Consider the following 20,230-nt stretch of genomic DNA (forward strand, 5'->3'; position numbering starts at 1 on the left):
TTCTCCATCGTCAGGAGGAAAACCTGTTGTTATTGGGTGTGCTTGCCTTAGGCTATATATTACAAAAACAAAAAAACTGACGCGTGAGATTAAGCTGTTTTAACACATACAGGCAATTCGCTTATTGCTCTTTGCCTCAAAAGGTACATTCATTTTCGACTAAAGTTCGTGCAACGTTGCCCTTGTTATATACCTGATCGCCTGTCGGTGAGTACACCAAATCCACTGGCAGCGACTACATTTGTGTGAATTTGCCTATTTGCTCCCCACAAGCGACTGTGTGGTGCTGGGAATCAAATTTATTTTGTTGCAAATAGCCTACAGTGCTAGCTGTGTTAGGCTAGCTAGTTTCTTTTTGATTTACAACATACTAACGTTGCTTGTCCACAAATGCCCTAATAAACACATAGAATAGGGTTGGCTTCTCTTGCTAGGCTGCCTTGCGGGGCATGTCACGTGACTTCCATTGAAAATGAATGGGAAGGCCCCCTGGAAATAATAGGGGAAACACTCAACACCCTGTGTTTTCACCCTTCATGCTGGTTAGCTCTACGCAGCAGCAATAGTTAGCTCAGCTGTACAAGTTACTTACCGGTCCGGGGGTCAGGTCTGAAGCTAGGAGCAAAAGGGAGCACAGACGGGTTTTCCAGGTGAGCAAAATGGTTCAATATTCCTGCTAGGATGTGCTCTTCTGTAGTTGAAACGCAGTTCTCAAAAGCATTGGATGTACCAGCTGGTAGCCAGCTACAGTACTAGCTACCAACCAGTTTGTAAGCTTTGTTTTCCCTGTATTTGCGCTGTTGAAATAGTATTGTGGTGGGACTGATATATTATTAAAGTAATAAACCACGCGAATGGTCACAAGCAATCGATGCCATTCAATATCTGACCGATAAGTATACTGTAGACTAGTGATTCCCAACCTGTGGGGCTGTGGCCCACTAGTGGTCCGTGAGGGTAATCGGGTGGGCCACCAAGCCAATTAAAACTAAAATCTGAAAAATATTTAATATATAAAAAATATTTATATATACTGTTGGCATTTTTTTTTTTTTTAAGAGAGGTTTTGCCTTTAATTTAATTCATAATTGACTTTGATAGATAGCGAGCACGTCAAGTTTCCTGCTGGCTACCTTGTAGGTATGAATTAATTAATTACTTGCTAGACAACAATCAATTGGAAACTCGTCAAACCGTATTTTTGGGGGGAGCATTTTTAGTTGGCAGTTTGAATCATGATCCCAGCTAAGATTCTGCCAGAGTGACAGATTCTGCCAGAGCGACAGATTCTGCCAGAGTGACAACATTGTTAGAATCAGCTTGGTTTAAAAGGGTTTCTTTATTAATTAAATGTAATATAATTAAATGCTTAAAAATATCATTTGAAGGAAAATAACTTGAACTCCCCTTAAGTTTAATATAGGTTGGGACCATTTTTACACAGGATTGCCCAATTTCTTTGTATAGCCCCTTTCTAAGATTTAAGTTAATATTGCATTTTGTTTGTTGTTTTTATTTCAATGTTGTAAACTAATGCTGTTAAATTACTTATATTTTACTTATGATTAGTTAAAAGGGTTTGTCAGTGGTTAGTGAAAATGGGACATTTTCCAATTAAATGTTGTAGAAGTGATTGGAAAATTAAAACAATTGCTGAGATTAATAGAAATAAAGTGTTCAATATTGATATTATCTGTTTCCCACCTTGTTAAGTCATTGTTGATAATTATTGTGAGAAATCATTAACGTGATCAGTGTCTTCACATGGATGAGTATCATTAATCAATAATAATATATAACTAAAGGTAAACTGAGCAAATTTGTTACTTCAGAAGAGTGTATCAAACTGGTAGCCCTTTGCATGACTCAGTACCCATGAAGTAGCTCTCAGTTACAAAAAGGTTGGTGACCCCTGTTCTACACAGTGTCAATTTGTGAAGAATATTCATTTTTAAATGGTTTGCAATGTTTTGGAGGAATTTACCATTGTTGCTTGCAGCTATATTTTGTTTTTGTTTACCTAAGCGTCAAGTTTAGTTGGGGGCGCATAATGCGTGATGTGATTTGCATCATGGTGCAACTGTTTTTCCCTGGGCTACTTATGCTAGGTACTAGCTGTAATGTTTTGTATGTAGGCTGTTTGTGTCTACAAAGTACAATCCCATCCCCCCTCCTAATCAAGTAGTGAATCAGCAGATTTGGTCTTGAGTCAAGTACCCTTAAATATAATGTTTCACAAGTAGGCCTAGTTGTCAATTTTCAATCATGCGTTCTGTGTTTGGGCGTACATTTTTGCCATAGGCCTACATTCGTTTTGGCCTACGTCCATGGACTAAATACAATTCTCTGGCATTGCATTGTGCACAGGATGATTTTTTTCTTTGTTTGCCCTGGTAAACCATGAATAGGCTATATGGGTCTGGCTGTTTTCGGAAGATGTTTGCACCAACAACTTAACACATGACTTGAACAATAATCGGCCAGGTACAGTGCTGGGTGATGAAACGCATATCTAAGATCGAGTGCGAATATTGTTTTCTTTTTTTTTTCTTCACTGTGGCCGGCGCTCAATGCTTCCAATGATTAAGACAAAACAACTACTCCTCTCTGAAGGCGTGAAAAGGTCTCAAATCTTTGAAGCCGATTATCTGGGCTAGAACTTTCCAGGTTTAACAACATTCAAATACACGTATCTTCTTAAACTATTTAAGATTTCAATGCACACATCATTTGAAAGCTTACAATCTGCACTTTCACAATCTGTAAAAAACTGAGAAATTACCTTGCTGACAGTCCCCTTTTGACTGGACCGTGTCACAAATGAAAAAGACTATCAATGAATCTATTTGCATTACTAATTTTGTCACAGTAATGTTGCTTCTTTAACATTTACACTGTGTTCCAGTTATACTGTGTTGGTATTTTTATGTATTCAAATCTCAATAGGAAAAAGGGTGTGGTCACAAACCACAGATTCATAAAACTCATAAAAAATGTTTTTCTTAAACATCACTTTCAAAGAAGTATCACAGTGTCATAAGGGTCACACCCTGCTGTATTTACCGTCAGCCATGCACCTAAGGGGGGGGGGGGGGGTTCCAGGTTCCTGATTTAAACATACCGCATTTCCTCTATTGTTGGTTTGTTGATGTGTTGGCTTTGAATCTTGTGACGAATGGCACATCCTGCTTGTCTAGTTTTAAACTGAGTTTAAAATGTAGCAGCAAACAGCAATGGTGGATTCCTCCAGAAAATTGCAAAACATGAAAAACTTGTCATAGTAGAGAAACGTATCGCACACATGTATACAACATTTCAGGCAACTGGATCAATGGTCGATTTTTAGGAAAAAATAACTTGAGAGAGAAATCCATCATGCCAACACTATGGTTCTTTAGACTTTGTTTCCCATGAGCAACAACCAAGTATACAAACTTTCAGACATTTTGCACTATGGGGTCAAAATGCCATAATTTTCAAAGTGACAACTTCGAGGTGGGGCCTGTATTGCCACCTCTCTAGTCTCCAGTTTGTGTGCAGAAGAAGAAGAAAAAAATACTAAGCAGGTTTTGATTCATTAAACTTCATTATTCTGGAGAAGAGGACTTACTGATTTTGTTAGTAGTAGCATTAGCTGTGGCCAGTTTAGACAATGTCTGCCTAACAAACAGACAGACAGACTACCCTCCCCAGAAATACTTGAATGTGTGTGCTTGACTCCAAACTTGTGCACTTGTGCAAACTTGTGTCAGTGAGATTTGAGCTTGCACAAAAATGGGAGCAAGGCAGACTTGAATAAGCAGAAAGCACTAACATGCATATTTAAAATATTCACAATAACTAAATTATTCATCTTATATTCACACATTTATCAGATATGTTACTAAACACTGTCAAGTGTGTAAATATGAACTGGTGATTGAACCAGAATATCAATTTATTACAACCAGATGTGTAAAGCATTATTTTAGCGTTAGCAATACATTATTTAGGATTTCTCTTGGAGGAGGATTCCTAAAGGTAGGAGGAAACATATTGTTTTTGTTAGTATTATTATTATTGGGGGCTTGCAACATATTGTGTTTCTATATTTTCCTATTATTATTATTATGCATCCTCCTTTTCTCCCGTTACAGTTTGTAGCAGCCCCTAGTTTAGAACTTTGGCTCATTGGGACAGTCAGCTGATCCCAAACAAACTTTCATGTCTACCCCTCGAGCACTTAAGCACCACCATTGGGTCAAAATTGGAGGTGCGTCCCCATACGTAACTTTTAAACCATACTGTATGTCTCAGAAAAATTGGGTGCCGTTGGATTCCCTGGATCAAGACAATTTGAACCCACTATATGGAGTTAATTTCCGCCGTATCAAATGTTCTGCTATATATATGTGTTATATAAAAGCTTACACATTCCTCACAGGCTAATTACAAATATTTGTAAAATCTTGGAATTGGCACACATTATCAGATTTTTGAAATGTTTGTCCGGAACACCATTGCAATTGGCAGTGGAGAGTTGGATCGTATCTCAGCAAAAAGATCCTCTTCTCTTCTGAGGATGTCCAAAACATTTCATGTCATATGACCAGCTGGCACTCGTTCCCATGGCCAATGTTAAGATTTTCCAGTCGTTTTTCCCATATTTTCAATGTGCGGAAAAATCTGATAGATTCAACATTTTAATTAGATGGCCGACATTAAAACCTCCTGAGGCTTTTTTGGTTCCCATGAGAAATAAGGCATGCACACCAAGTTTCAGATATTTCTGACATATTTGGCAGAGGATATATCACTATAGCACAATAGCTCCTCCTATGGTTGGATCGGGGTCATTGTAGGTGGTCTAGTAATAAGTAGTATAATCAGTATGCCAAACTATAGCATAGTAGTTTGGGAGTTATTAACAGAAACATGGTAGAAGAATAATTAGGATACTGACAATAATAGGTTTCCTCCGGATGGAGGGATCCTAATGAGTGAAATTTCAGCGTGATGTAGTGGGGTGTGGTCGTTTGAGAATAGATATACTTAATTTATAATCAAATATTTAGTTAAAGGAGCACCACCCTGATATTGGGTTTAGGAAACCAAGGAAACCTATAGTTAATATGTAATAGCTGTAAAAGTAAAAGCTGACTGTGTTTTACTGAGGTGATCAGATTGGCATTGTGTTGTCGGTTGAGTCTGTGTTACAGTGAGGTTAAGTTTACCTTTTTATTTCTGTAGTAAAAAAAGACTACTTACAATCCCTGTGACAGAAGATTCAATCGAAAGGTGTTGTTATTGTTTTGACTTTGGTATGATTTAGATGTCTTGCATATTTGAAGTTAACTCAAGACACTTGCATTTGCTTCATCAGTCTCTGTGTATTTATTTGCAGCATTTCTCAATTTGTGCTACTCCTGTAGGCTTGTCAAACCCTTTCCGAGGTTTGCTAAAACTGGGCCACCTCGAGCGTCGTGGCACTGTGGGAATGTGGCGTGACAACTATTGTGAGCTCTCGCCTTTTGAGTTCCGCCTCTACCTCAATGCAGAGGAGCGCACCTGCTGCGATAACTGCTCCTTACTCCGCTGTGAGGACGCTCGCATCACCTCCTCTGAGGGCCGTTTTGAGCTCACCTTTCCCGGGAAGAGACTGTACCTCCGGGCAGCCAATCAAGATGAGGCAGAGGACTGGGTGGACCGCATCATTGAAGCCGTCAACAAGTGCCGCCCTCTACCCCGTTCGGATGACCAATGGGAAGTGCTGCAGTCAACCTCCAGACAGATGGGCTTTGCCCAAGATGATCCTCCATGCTCCTTGCTGTCATCCACTTCCTCTGTCCCTTCCAGCCCAGAACGAATGGGAACAGCCGCTGAGCTGTTAGATGCTGGGGGGGAGAAACCATTGCTTGAACTGGACTGGACAAGGCCCACTGACTTGGAGTCAGACTCCATCAAGGAGGCAGTGCTGTACCTTTCCACCGATCCCGAGGCTCGCACCTGGGTCCCCCTGGCTTCTCTCTTTCCTTAGAAACCCTAAAAGGCTTCAATGTTCAGGAAAAGAGGAAGGTGCCACTCATTTCTCAGCCCATCAAGGAAATCCGAGACATAGTTCCTGATGTTTCTCTTGGAGGGCCTGCATTTTTTAAAATCCTTACCACCAAAGAGATCCTCAAGTTGAGGGCTGAGACTCTTGAAGATGCGTGTTCATGGAGGACTCTCATCAGGGGTGCTCTGGATTCATACCTGGAGAGTGGGGAGGATGGGTTGGCAGAGGAACCAGGCCTGCCCTCAAGCATAGGAGGAAACATTCACAGACTGGTGCAGCACAGACTAAAGGGAGATGGGGTGTTGTTAGCCCATCTATATGCTGTGCCCATAGAGAAAGGGTTGGATGCACAGAGCTTCAAATGTGCAGGTGATCTACTTAGTTTTTGATCCACTTTGAGTTGCATACAATATATAGTTTAATATTTGAAAAGATGGATTCAATAATGCGGTAATGGTAACACTGATAGAAATTGTGTGTGTGTGCGATTACTTTATGGCTAACTTCTTTGCAGGATGCCCTAAGCAGATTGGTGTTTCCCTCGGGAAAGCCAGACTCTGTGAGTTTACAGGACAATATTTCTGTGACTCATGTCACCTTGGTGACACCAGCATCATTCCATCCCGCATGGTGCACAATTGGGACCTCAGTCTACGAGAGGTGAGCCCCACAGGACCAACACACATACATAATTAGTGCTTGTCACTGGTTTAGCTTTGCGAGCCAACTGTACTCCTCAATCTGTATAAGTTTAAGAACCTGTTTAATTTACAATTGGTTGTGCTTGCCTCTAACAAGGCACAACCTATGTTCTCTGTCATATATATTTATTATTTTTTCCATCTGAACTCATTCCTAATTTTTTGCACCACAGACACAATTTTGGTATCAAAGTGTGTTTTGGTCCCGAAAGTGTTACTTGTATTGGATTTTACGTTCTGTTCCAAGGTTTAGGTTTAGTTTTTGTGGCTAAAGGTGAAGCTAACTAGCTAGCCACAGTCACAAACATCCCTAACGTCATAAACCCGTGCACTTGCTAACTTGTGGTGGACTTTCAAAGTGTCCCAAGTCTACTTCAATAGTTTCAAGAAATAGGCTTTAAGTCATCGATTGGATTACAAAGGTTTGCTTTATTTGTGCCAGGAACTAGAAGTTACATTCGTGAGACATCTCAGCTAGAGAAGTCCCACTGGCTGTGAGAATTCATCAGACATTTATACAGCTCATACACGTCATACAGATCATTTTAGACTGCCTGTTGGCAATCAGTCTTGGTCACTGATCAACAGATGGGGGCTGTTTGTTTGGCCTGTTGCTAGTTCTCAAGGGGTAGTTCTTTCCCGCCGGCTGTTTCCTATGTCAGCCTGACCTGGCTTTTATTTGGTACACAGCAACAGAGTAGTTTTTGGCGGGAACAGAGCATTCTATTAAAGATTACTTTATCTGGAACACAGAAGAGGCCCATAAAAGGAAACGCCCTGAGGATGTTTTGCCCAGGACAAAACTCAGCTAGCTCCTCGCTCTCAGCCTGGGGTTTTTCCATAGCTTGTCCCTAACAAGAGGCCAGTGTCCTGAACTAACCCCGTCAAGGGCCCATACCCCAATACAGGGTTTTTTGAGCCCACAATAAACTTCTGGGAGATAGCTATTAACCTTAAACGGAAGGAAGCTGCAGAAACACCACAGGCAAAAGCCAGGGTGATGACAACTCATTTCACAAAACACAATTGTGAAATGTAATGTACAATACGATACACGCTGATATTATTCATCTACTTTCTGCTGTCTGATATTTCAGTGAGGCGTTAGCATCATGACATTAGCCTCTGTTGGACACATACGACAGAGGTCTGTTTTCAATCGTTAAAATAATAAACATGCCTCAAGAATAAATGTGAGTTTTAGGATTTATTATGACATTAAATAACAAGTCAACGATTTGTTGGTGAAATTATCATTATATACCTGTACTTTTAAACCAGTGTAGCTCACTGTAATGCTGTACGTGACACTGGAAAGAAAAAAGTTTAATTCCACCACTGTTTAGGAAGTCAAACGGCGACAGAACATTTTCGGCACTCTCCTTATCAAAAGTCCAAGATTTGTTTTTCAATTGGTGAAACTATCTGACTACTAACCTGCACTTCAATGCCACAGCCTAAAATTTACGCCAACCTCTTTTTGAAGTTCTCCTCTACAGGGCTGTGAAAACAGCGAACATTTTCCAATTGGAACTTTTGTTTCGAGATATTTGAGTTTATGTCCGACGAGTGCCCGTTTTAGAGATACATTCTGAGTGTTATAAACTGCCCTTCGCTCTATCTAGCTAGTTAGCTTGCCATGGGCATTTCTCCTGTCTGCACAACAAAAAATAAGGACAAATGAGGGAAAATTGTGCCTTGTTTTTGCTCATTTAATCCGATCGACCTCATAATCCATTTCCATTAAGTTGAAACAGGCCTATATTTACAAATGTGTGGACTCAAATATACATAAAGAAACATAAAACTTAAGCGACATTAAGTCATATAGGTTATGTAATGGAAGAATTTGAGTGGCACTGTGTAGATCTGAATAGTCAAGGGATGCGATTTCATTTCCTTGGCCAAAAGGTCAGGTCAGCTCTGCCCAACCCCCAGACCTAACTAAAACAACAGCACAAATACCTTAAGACCATCCGAGTGTCCCTTCTACAGAGTTTCAGTCCACAAAACCTCAGTTCCTTACATTTGACTGTCTATAACAAAGGAACATACTTTTTATCTCTTAAAGGAACATTGATATTGTAACTATGTCAAAAAAATGCCATTACAGGTTGGGACCAATTTTACACAGGATTGGCCTATTTCTTCGTTTTGATGCAACTGTTTAAACTCAGTGAGTCTGCCATAAACTCAGTGAGTCTGCCATTTAGCACCATTCCCTCTTGCACAAAGCAAAATGAGAAGAGAACCGTTTCATTCTAGACTTCACTCTTGGCATTCTTAAATGAGCAACAACAAATGTATGCTTTTTAATCTATGCAATCTTCATAAATAAGTATGCATACTTTTTAAAAAGAAACAAATATAAGTTGTAAAATGAAAGTACACATGAAAAATCTTTGAATGTTTCGATGTTTAATGTTTAAGCAATACGTTTGGAGGTGATAAAATAATGGCCCAGCTGCAACCGATGCAAGCGCACCTCACCGTTTAGTTAATAATTGTGCCTTTTTCATCATCTTTTGCCATTTTAGGTATTCCACAGGCATGTTGTTTAGCTGCTCATTATTTCTGTAGATTTCCAGACAGGCCCTAAAGCTGCTAAGACAGATTGAGCATGAACCACTGCTGCACCTTGACCTGTTGAACTCTAGCCTGTGGGACCACACTGAAGACATGATCCAGGCCCGAAACCTCCGTCAGAAACTGCGCCTCCTCGGAGATTACGTTCTCATCTGCCGCAGTGGAGTTGGCAAGAAAGTCCAGTCTAGGTGCGTGTATGCATCTGCTGTCTGCGTGCAACTTGTGTGTACTGTGTTGGGTTGTATAGTGATGTAAATTTCAGTTTAGAGATTTTTGGTGAAAATGTCCAGGGTAACATTCAATAGAAAAAGTTTTTTTTCTTTTTTTCGTCATTGTACATAAACTATGCAGAGGTGACATTTTATAACATTAAACCTTTATGAAATTGGAAAATACAAACCTCAAAAATAATAATCTAATCTATTGGGAATTCATTAAAAGGTGAACTGAATGCAAGAACTGTGCATGCTTCCAGCACACAAACTGGCCTAAACCAACATGCTTATTAATTCTCAAGGGCAGTTCCCACTATAACAAATCTGATTTGAAATTCAACTGGCGAAACTTTGTCCTCCTTTATTTTTTATGGGAATCACTTGATGGCCTATGTGTGACGGGGAGAAGGTGCAAATGCAATGAAAGCAAATCATATTCTATGCTAATTCTAGGGATGCACAATATATCAGCGGCCGTATCGGTATAGACCATTATTTGTTTGTAAACATTCGGGATGCGCACGCAATGTGGTTGCAGAAAACCGGGAAAGGATAGCATTTAAAACGGCAACAGGACCACATGGATCATACAAATAGTTTAAAGTAGATTTTAAAAGGCCAAAAAGGTCGAGGAGGACAGAGACGAAAGAGAGAAAGCGATTCCCCATCGATCTATCACATCAGAATTTTGGTTTGGGTCAAGAAAGTCTTGAAATTTGAGTGAGAATGTTGTCCAGCAGACCGCATAGTTGGGCGGCAGCCATGTCTTCACTTCATGTCACAAAGTTCATAATTTTACAGTTTTACAGGCAATTCTACATCTAAAAAGTCGAGCAGTTGAGCCTGCCTGACAGTTGATAATTGGTCTATTGGCAGATAAATGTTTATTTTTACAATGCTTGTCCACTACAGCGACGCAACATGCTTGCCATCGCTTGCCTTCCCACAGTGCACCACGCTCGGGGGCGTGTCAGACAGATGAATGCAGAATTGTAGTTCTCTAAAGTCACTGTTGTAGTTTGTATAACGTCATGGCAAAGTGTGCAGACTTGGGTTTACATACTCGCAATCGATCAAAATACAACTTTTACACACCTGAAGCAAAAATCTGATATGCTTGCTAGATATTGCATGATGTTATCTACTATACAAACTAGTTCTGGTTCTTTTTTTGCCATATTTTATTCTGAGTGAAAGATTACATGTTACAGTACGCGATTGGACGCAAACGCCGCTAATAGTGTGCAACGCAGTCTCACAATATCAATAAAACAAAACTTTTACATACATGATGCAAGAAATCCAGTACACTAGCTAGATGTAGCATGATCTTATCCACTACTTCCCCTATTTGTATTTTATTTTATTCAGGGTGAAAGACTAAACGTTACAATATGCTACCGGACACTAAGGGTAACCGGTTGTGTACTGCCGACGGTACGCTCCTCATTTACATAAAGTTGAGAAACTCAACTCGAATCGCTTGGGTTGCGTCCCTACTCACAATGCACCACGCCTGGCTCCATTGGAAATTAATGGAAAGCATTGCATCGCTCACATCGCTATCGCGGACACGCACTGTTAGTTTTATTGTTATTGGTCCGATAAGAAAATTTGCTCATAAAATTAAAGCTGATAAATTATGGATTATTTCCACCTCTGGAACCCCTTAATTTTTAAAAATAATTTTGGTAAAAGAAAGATCTAGATGTTTTATGCAGTTAAGCTTTTAATAAAAACAGTTGTCCACTGTATTTGTTTGCCTTTTGTTTTTGTAATCAGACTCAGGCTTTCTATTTATCGGCATGTATCGTTTATTGGCTTCTAAATATAAAGAGTTATTACATCAGCCAAAAATTCCATATTGGTGCATCCCTAGCACATTTCATGCAAATTTCACCACCAAGTCATTAAGCAACACCCATTTGGGATTATGTACATGTGTGTTCACCCTTCCGTTAAGTTACAAGCACACTGTCACAGTTCCCTATATGAAATAGGCTTTTATTGTTAACTACATTTGTGTAATTACAGCATCACCATCACAGTTTCAATGATCAAACAATTTAGGACACAGCAAGTTTGTCCCTCCGTTTACTAAGGCATTTAGTGAATTAGCAAAACCAGTATGGGTCCAGCTAAACTTGCCACAAACTAAACTAAACTAGTCACCAGACCTGGAACAATAGCATGTTTTTTTTTGGTGTGTTCAAGTATCCTCTGAAATTCTAAACAAAAAGGGCTTGTGAAATCAAACCATATCAAATTATTTGTCTATATGACTTCCTCATTCATTCCCAGACCTGTCCACCTCTGATACTGTCTCTGAACAGATTGTGTACACACAGCTCAGATTGGAGTAGGCTTATCTGTGTGTTCACTGCACTAAATTAATTACTTATTTTCTCCTATTCTCCGAAGACTGGATCAACGCACTTATCTGTTAGAATCAAGTAATCTTTACAGTGTCTTGGACTTACAACAGGTATTGCTCCTCATGTCTTTTAATAAGTGCAAAATTATGTCATAAATAAGATGGTTTGATCAGAAAAAACACCTGTCATTCAGTGTGTGTCCCTGTATGTGTTTTTGTTTGTGTATGTTCACTTGTCTGTTCAGATAGCCAATGGCCAGTATGCTGCCTACCTAAACACCCTGATCCAGTTTGCGTCTAGCCATGTTCACCAATGTGACCTTTGCACCCAGAGAGGATTCATCTGTCAAATATGTCAAGCCAATGACATCATCTTCCCCTTTCAGTTTGAGACCACAGTCCGGTAAGTGCTCATCCTCCTCCAGTAATGTTACAGATTGATAATCTGTAACTGACCATTAGAAAAGAGGGACTAAAGAGAGGCATACCTACTGGAGAAGATATATTTAGTACCAAGAGGCTCCACCACCTGGCGACTACTTTTACAGGGTCTTGAGAGTTATATGGACAATGGACATTGTAGACAATGTAGACATTATTATTAGTATTACCAATCAGTCGTTTTCAGCATGCTCAACATATTATTTTATACCCAATCATGAGTTTTTTTTAATATACATATTATGCTTATCTAAGCACACTTAATTTATTTGTGGTTCAAGAATCTGAAGTTACCCACACTCTCTCACCACAGGTGTATGGTGTGCAAGGCTGTCTTTCACACTGCTTGCAAGACCCAGTCACTCTCGTGTCCGCGATGCTTGCGTCTTCAGAAGTACCTGGAAAGAGATATGCAGGACTGACATACTGAGCTGTGTTTTCAGTGGGCATATGTGAAGCCCTCTGTGAAATGCTGGAGTTTAAAAAGGGCTATACAAATACATTTGATTAGATTTCTTCTGTCACAAGGCCCCGTCTACCTTAAAACAACAGCAAGTGAGAAACAACAAGAAAAAGTTAGTCATATTATAATCCTTGTTCATGTTTTATGAACTAATCCCAAGTGCAATTAAAGTCATGAATGAGTCGGGGCCACCCACACTTGCACCCAATGTTTGTTTCAAAGTCTAATATAGAAAAAAGGGACGTTTCATTCCGTACATTTCTTTAGTGGTCAACTCACTAAACTTTTTAAAAGACAATTTATTTTAAAAAGCCTATCAATCAAAAGACGGACAAGAACATTTATCTACTTCATACACAAATCAAATATTTGACACAGATATACATTATTGTGTAGCATGCAATAAGTTTATTTTGGTTTCATGTTTACAGTACACTCCTTAAACCTTGAGGGGGGGACAAGGAGTCAGATGGCTGAGTGGTTAGGGAATCGGGCTAGTAATCAGAAGGTCGCTGGTTCGATTCCCGGCTGTGACAAATGACGTTGTGTCCTTGGGCAAGGCACTTCACCCTACTTGCCTTGGGGGGAATGTCCCTGTATTTACTGTAAGTCGCTGGATAAGAGCGTCTGCTAAATGACAAAATGTAAATGTATCTTTTACAAACTGAATGTTTACTTTGTTTGACCTGACCTACAAGATCCATATAAATACTTGCAAAACAAACTACTTGAAACTGTTGCATTTACAGATACTGATTATATTGTGCCATTATATTGTGCCTTTCGGTTACTTTGATGTTACCGTCAAGATTACTGTCGATTTGTAGAATTGTGATGTTGTGGTGCAATGGAAACTGTGCCAAACAGCAATAAGAAATGGTGATAGCTTTTCACTGTCTCAACAAAATACATTTTTGTTACAGAATTATATTTATATTTCGACAGTGTGAAATATATTTATATTTCAAAAAAATAAACAATTGTTTAATGTTTAAAAGTAATCACCATACTTTTGACTATAGACGTGGACCATTTAAATGTAAGTTATTTTAGAATGAATTCTTAGTTTGACATCGTATTTAGTCATTTATCAAAATAAACACAGATGTGCATACAAATTATGGTATGCAGCTAGAGTTGTACAGTATAGCTGACTGTCAGCAACTCATAGATTAATAGATAGAAGAAAATCAGGAGCTTAATCGGTGTATTGACTGGACATTTTTCTGTACATGGCTTTTTAAATGATTATTATTCCCATTGTTAAGGTTAGGTTTTTTTTGTGGGGGGGGGGGGGGCATAGTTACACTTAAACACATTGGCAAGACTGTTAATATATGACTAGCATTGGATTTTATTTACAAGACTCAAATGAAGCCTATTCTGATACTTAGACTCAATCCTGGACATGTGACCTGATTTAATTCTCATAACATGCTGTAACCGCTAAGCTTCCATGGTATTGCATTCATGATGGTTGAAAAGGTACCTAGCTGTTACTTATATCTCCTCATGTCAGATCAGTGATATATACCCATGGAAAGACAAAAGGTTGTATTTCATGTGACCGTGGCCTAGATTAGTCTAGGCTGGGATCTCATTTGTCTGTGAGGCGGACTATAACCATACAAAAGATCATTTCTGTTTAAGATTTCACTCATGTTCTTCCTCTTTGTTTTAAATTGAACGTGCATGTTAAGATTATGAAGGGGTACTTGATTAAAATGCCAGCATTTTATAAAGTCATTTGTATTCAATAAATTACACTTAATAGATCAACAGATTAACAGAACGGATGTGAGGTCTTGGTTCTTTCTTCTCTTTAAGACAAACACTTCATATGTAAATAAATAAGCATACATTTCTATGTTCTAATCGATATCCATTGAAAAAGGTGTGAAGTACATTTATTTAGGAATAAGCCAAGATTTGTAACTTATTGTGCCTTGATGTGCAGGCACATGCATTGCAGATACATGCATTGTACTATCTGGTCTCCTCTCAGTCAGCTTAGTTTATACATTTCAGAATGGCAACTCTAAATATTACAGCCTTAATCTGAAATTTTTTCCTTGTGAAGTAAACCAGTTGGTAGTTGTCAGCTGTGATGTCAGGAATGTCCGTCCGAACGGTGTAACTATTCAGATTGGTTCTGGATAAGTATTAAACAATTTGCAAAATGTAATAGAAAGAAAAAAATAGAAAAGGCATTTCCTTCTGAAAATGCGTTGGAATGCTGAAGGGTGAAATTAATTTCAGAAAATTGCTGAAAAAACTGAAATAATAAGCTGAAAATATATATATATTTTTATGGTAAAAACACAGAAATGAGAAAAGCCGACAATAATTGAAATAACTGCTGAGAATACAGAAATCCGAATATGTACCAGCAAGCGCAAAGATGAAATTAAGTTAAATTGCTGAAAATATTCAATATTCCAATGGCTTTGCTGAAAAAGTGTCGATGCCAAAAAGTCAAGACCAGCACAGCAGGAAAATATAAAAATGGCAGTGTGGAAGATGAACTGCAGCATTTAACAAAGCTAAGAGCTGAAATACAATGCAAAAGAAGCCAAAATCTGCACTGTTAAACTGTAGAAATACTTGAAGAAGCAGTAAACATATTATAATACATCATATAATATTAGTTTTAGTAGCTGAAATTATAGCTGGGATAGTAATAGCAGTAGCACATACAGTAGTATCGGTGGTGTAGTAGAAAACAACCAATAGTAGCACCATCTGAAGTCTAGCATCAGAATCTGCAGAAATAACAGTCATAGCAAAAGTACTGGTAGTAGTATTCACAGCTGCAGTAGTAGCAGCATTTGCGTATCAACAGAAGCAACAGGTGTAGTCGTAAAAATCAGTAGTATTCTCAATGTTGTATTAAGTATAAAGCAGACAATGACCACATTGCAAACATATTTATAAACATTTAGAATACAATTTTGCCAACCATCAATTTCAAAATAATTAAAACAGTAATTTGTATTAGCATGTCAAAACTAACAAAGAAAAGCCTAATATATTGCTTTATATAAAATATAAATCACTACATTTTATTGAGGAAAACAATAGCAATTATAAAAAATGTAAATACAAATTCTCTGTACACGTGCAAATGAAAAACTGGCAAAGTGAAAATTGTTTTCTCTTTTGTATATTTAATTGTCCAAGTAAGGATGCCTTGTTTATCAAACTGCATTAATCTGAAATAAGTTACAGTTAAATTAACACATCATAATTTAGGTGCTCTCAAGTGAATTAAAGCATAGAATTTGAAATAAATAAAAAATTAACACTTAACACAATTAAGCCTTTGGGTTTTCCACAAAGATCCCACAAGATATACCCATAGTGCCTAAGAAGCAAAAGTTTGTAAAAGACGTATACCACAGACCAGGCAGAACGTTATTCGTTCATTATTATTTTGTGTTGTTATTTTTCAGTAGTGTGAGGTGTGTGCTATATTTCAAAAGATGCATTTATATCCTGTCTTTACATCCTTTTTTGAGCAATTTTCTTCTATTTAAATATAATAAAATAATATAGATAAGTACAGTGCACAATTTCATGCAAAATAAAAAACTTGACAAATTTATCAACAGAGTTTTGTGAACATTGGACCCTTTAATATTCAAGAATAAATATACTTTCAATAGTTAACAATATGGTTAATTTCCCACAATCAAAGGATTTTCACATCATTTCCAGACCTAGGTTAATACTCACAGAAGTTCAAGACTTCAAGGTCCAGTAGCCCCGAACGGATAAGTCTTGTCAACATTGGCCGGGTTTCCCAGATTTGTTAAGAAGCTCTTGCCGCTAAGAGCTTCTTAACCCTTGTGTTCTCCTCTGGTCATTCTGACCCATCAGTCATTGTGACCCACCGTTGTTTGCGACAACTTTACCGCATACAAAAACAAAGTGAAGCATTTTCTTTTAACCGTTGGGCTGTCTCAGACCCCCCACATTGCGAAGGTTAAAAGAAAAAAAGAAAAAAATTCCTTTTGTATTGGGTAAAATTGGGTAAACACAACGATGGTTCGTTATGAATCTTTTGGTCATGTGACCCGAAGGCAGCACAAGGGTTAAGAGCGTTCTAAGAGCGTTCTAGAGCGTTCTTAGAACGCTCCTAAGAAGCTTTGAGCGTCAAGGGCTTCTTAACAAATCTGGGGAACCCGGCCATTGTCATTTACACTATCCCAGGCTCACTAAAACACTGAGTTCTCTTTACTTTGATGGAACATTGAGTTAGAGTCACTTGTTGACTCAAGGTCAGGACACAAGCTTTGTAGGATTTGTTTCAATGTTAAATCTTTTGACAAGTCATGCTTTGGCCAATCTGAAGATGACACATCTAGATGGATTTCACAGCTGTACAATTTAACACTGGCCTTGAATATTCATTTTCTCAGTCGAGTTTAGGTTACGCTAAGGATCGGTGTACACGTGTGAAAAACCTTGAATATAGCTACCAGCTGAAACCCCATACTAATGACTCATTGTGATACAAATATGCAATTTCTTCAAGGTTAATTTGTTTGTATGCACAAGGCAATCAAACAAACATTTCCATCCTTAATTTTCTCATATCTGTTAGAAAACTGACTGAAAAGGGGATGGATGACATTAATAAATAAATAAATACGGTCAACTAAAAAAATGAAATGTGATGAATCATAAAGAAAACATACATTGTTAGATCAAATACGGTAGAGATGAAACAAACAAAATAGACCTGCAGTTTTTAGAGACATTCATACTATTTGTGAGTTAATAGTTTATGCTTTAAAGACCTGTAACATTAGGACCTTTGATCTGTGCAGTGGCTGTAGAACCACTGCTCAGTCATCACTTCAGGGTCTGGTGTAAGGATAGTGTTAGGATAGAAACAGAAGAAAATGTATTCATGTATTTAAAAATGTAAATAGCACATGCAAGTAGTAAGACCGCCATGGGATGTTTTTTTGTGGTCAGAGATATATTTAAAAAAAGACCTCATAACAATTGTTACCTTTACAACTGGTTTAGGGAGGAGCTTGATGCTTCATAAAGGTGGGGCTGTCACTAGGACAGTGACGACTGACTGATGACTCATCTGCAGCAGTATGCTTCCTTGCAGTCGCACACCTAATGCTGACAGAAGAAAACAGGAAGTTATTGTTATAGACTAAAAACAAACTAAACTTTCTAAAGGGTTTATAATTCACAGTAATGAAATGCCTTGAACTCTGCTGCAGGGCAGATCAACATGTACGTCCAGTGCACCTGAATACGCTTCATGATGTTCATCTTCTTTCACGTGCTTTGCCCTCTCTGCCCTGAGTGTCTTCACTGTGAGGTGGAGGACTCACAAAGAAGGAAGACCTGAAGGAAGAAATTGATATAAATTAATGTTATATTGGATGTACAACTACTGTTAAGAATATTGCATTTATACAAAATGAATACACGAATGTAACAGAATTAGAACAAAACATTTGAAATCACATATGAAATAAGAAGACAATACCTTATTATCTGTTGTGAAGAAACCTCAACACTGGCAGGGAGAACACGTGTCTCAGTGTTGTGTCCACTGATGATGAACAGTTGAGATGGTGCTTCAACATCTGCTCTGTGGTGGCATGATGTCTTGGTCGGTATGAGCTGATTCAGAATCTCAGAGCCAGACAGGAAGTGAGGCAAGGACAGGCAGGTGTTTTCTTGTCCTTTGCTTTGAAGAATGATCGGGACAGGCAAGAAGTAAAACGTGTCCCTATGAGGTCTAACAGTGATGGGTCCTCAGTTGATTGACAGTTCAGTTGGTGCTGCACTCGTTGGCATCTCGCAGATGCTGTGAGCTGATCCTAACAGTGTGGAAGGAGGTGAGGCCAAAATGGAAAGTGTCTTTAAAGAGGACACAGAACTGTGTCTCCTGTCAATCAGAAAGGAAACTTAACACTACAAAGGACACATGAGAACTGTGTCTCCTGTCCAGTACAAAGGAAACTTAACACTACAAAGGACACATGAGGACAGTGTGTTCTGTCCATCAGAAAGGAAACTTAACGTTACAGAGGACACAGGGGGACTGTGTCTCCTGTGAGGTACAAAGGAAACTTAACACTACAGAGAACACAGGATAATTCAAATTAAATTTATGGGGATGGAAGTGTGGGGTTTCAGCTGGTAGGTACATCAGAAAGTATGTGTTACATCTAGAACACACTTTCTGATGTGCATCTGCTACACTAAATGTCAATGTCACTAAATATCTTTGTAACAATGCACTTAAAGCTTACTTTAAAAAGAAACATTTTAATATGCTGAAATGTTCAACACTTGAACAGGGGCTTATTACTTGAGGAATTATTTTCGGTATCGTCTCAGTTGCACTATCAGGGTTTGGAAATACAGTGACTTGCTAAAGTAGGCAAATGGCTAGTAGAACATAACATTTCATAATAATTTCAGTTAATCAAACAGCTGCAAGACCCAGTGAAATGTTATAGGCTAGCTAGCAAGCTAACGCTAGCATCGCTAACATTAGTAATTCAACTTTGGTAGTGTAAACAAGCTCTTTGTAAGCTCGTTTTAGATATAATTATATATGATTGTGTGGACCATGAGACACGGACGTGGTATCTTTTTTTAGTGTGCTATTTTGGAACAACTTATTTTGTAATTAATATATTTAAGTTGTAATTAAATTGTACTAAAGCACAATTTAAAGTATATTAAGTGCACTTTTACGTGCTAAAGTGGAACAACTTCAAGTATACTTAGTACACTTTAAGTATATGGACATAGCCGTATACTTAAAGTGTACTAAGTATACTTGAAGTTGTTCCACTTTAGCACGTAAAAGTGCACTTAATATACTTTAAATTGTGCTTTAGTACAATTTAATTACAACTTAAATATATTAAGTACAAAATAAGTTGTTCCAAAATAGCACACTTCAAATTAACTAATCATTCAATAACTTGAAGTATACTGATGATTAATCACTCTTAAAGTATACTCAAGTATGCTAAGATTTAGTATACTTAGCATATTTTTTTTTTAACCTGGGATCTTAACGTAATTAAGATGGCGCAGCGCAGGTGTGGTCTTTTTCTTCTTTTTTTCTGAACGTGCTGCAGAAAGAGAAGCGGTGAGCATTTAGCTCTCAGAGAAAAGAAACTAAAGATTTAAATATCCTGAAGTGTTTTATTTTTCTTTTGATTTTGTGGTGTCACAAAACCATCTGTTGTTATAGTGTGCCTGTGTGGTGGACTGTAAGGGAGAGACGGTGTGGATGCGACGGAGGAGCGGTGTGTTCCAGTCGGCCAGCGGCGGTGTGGGGAGTGAGCGTGGTGGACAGCGGACTGGATTCTGAATTTAAGGCCTGAGTTCGGATTTCCATTTCATTGTGTCTCCAGTAAG

General features: G+C 38.3%; 1 protein-coding gene across 1 annotated transcript in view; it reads left to right on the forward strand.

The window, feature by feature from the left end:
* The window catches only part of plekhm1 (pleckstrin homology domain containing, family M (with RUN domain) member 1), a 31,380-nt gene extending 16,774 nt beyond the window's left edge, over positions 1–14,606 (forward strand). Inside the window, 7 exon segments of the mRNA XM_084669749.1 lie at positions 5,412–5,996; positions 5,999–6,403; positions 6,549–6,694; positions 9,316–9,509; positions 11,958–12,021; positions 12,156–12,313; positions 12,665–14,606. Coding sequence (XP_084525875.1) covers positions 5,412–5,996; positions 5,999–6,403; positions 6,549–6,694; positions 9,316–9,509; positions 11,958–12,021; positions 12,156–12,313; positions 12,665–12,773 — 1,661 coding nt within the window. The 3' untranslated portion in view covers positions 12,774–14,606.
* Positions 14,607–20,230: the final 5,624 nt, after the last annotated feature.

The sequence above is a fragment of the Hypomesus nipponensis genome, chromosome 13 (assembly GCF_054491055.1).
Source record: "Hypomesus nipponensis isolate SF chromosome 13, ASM5449105v1, whole genome shotgun sequence".
Classification (NCBI taxonomy): domain Eukaryota; kingdom Metazoa; phylum Chordata; class Actinopteri; order Osmeriformes; family Osmeridae; genus Hypomesus; species Hypomesus nipponensis.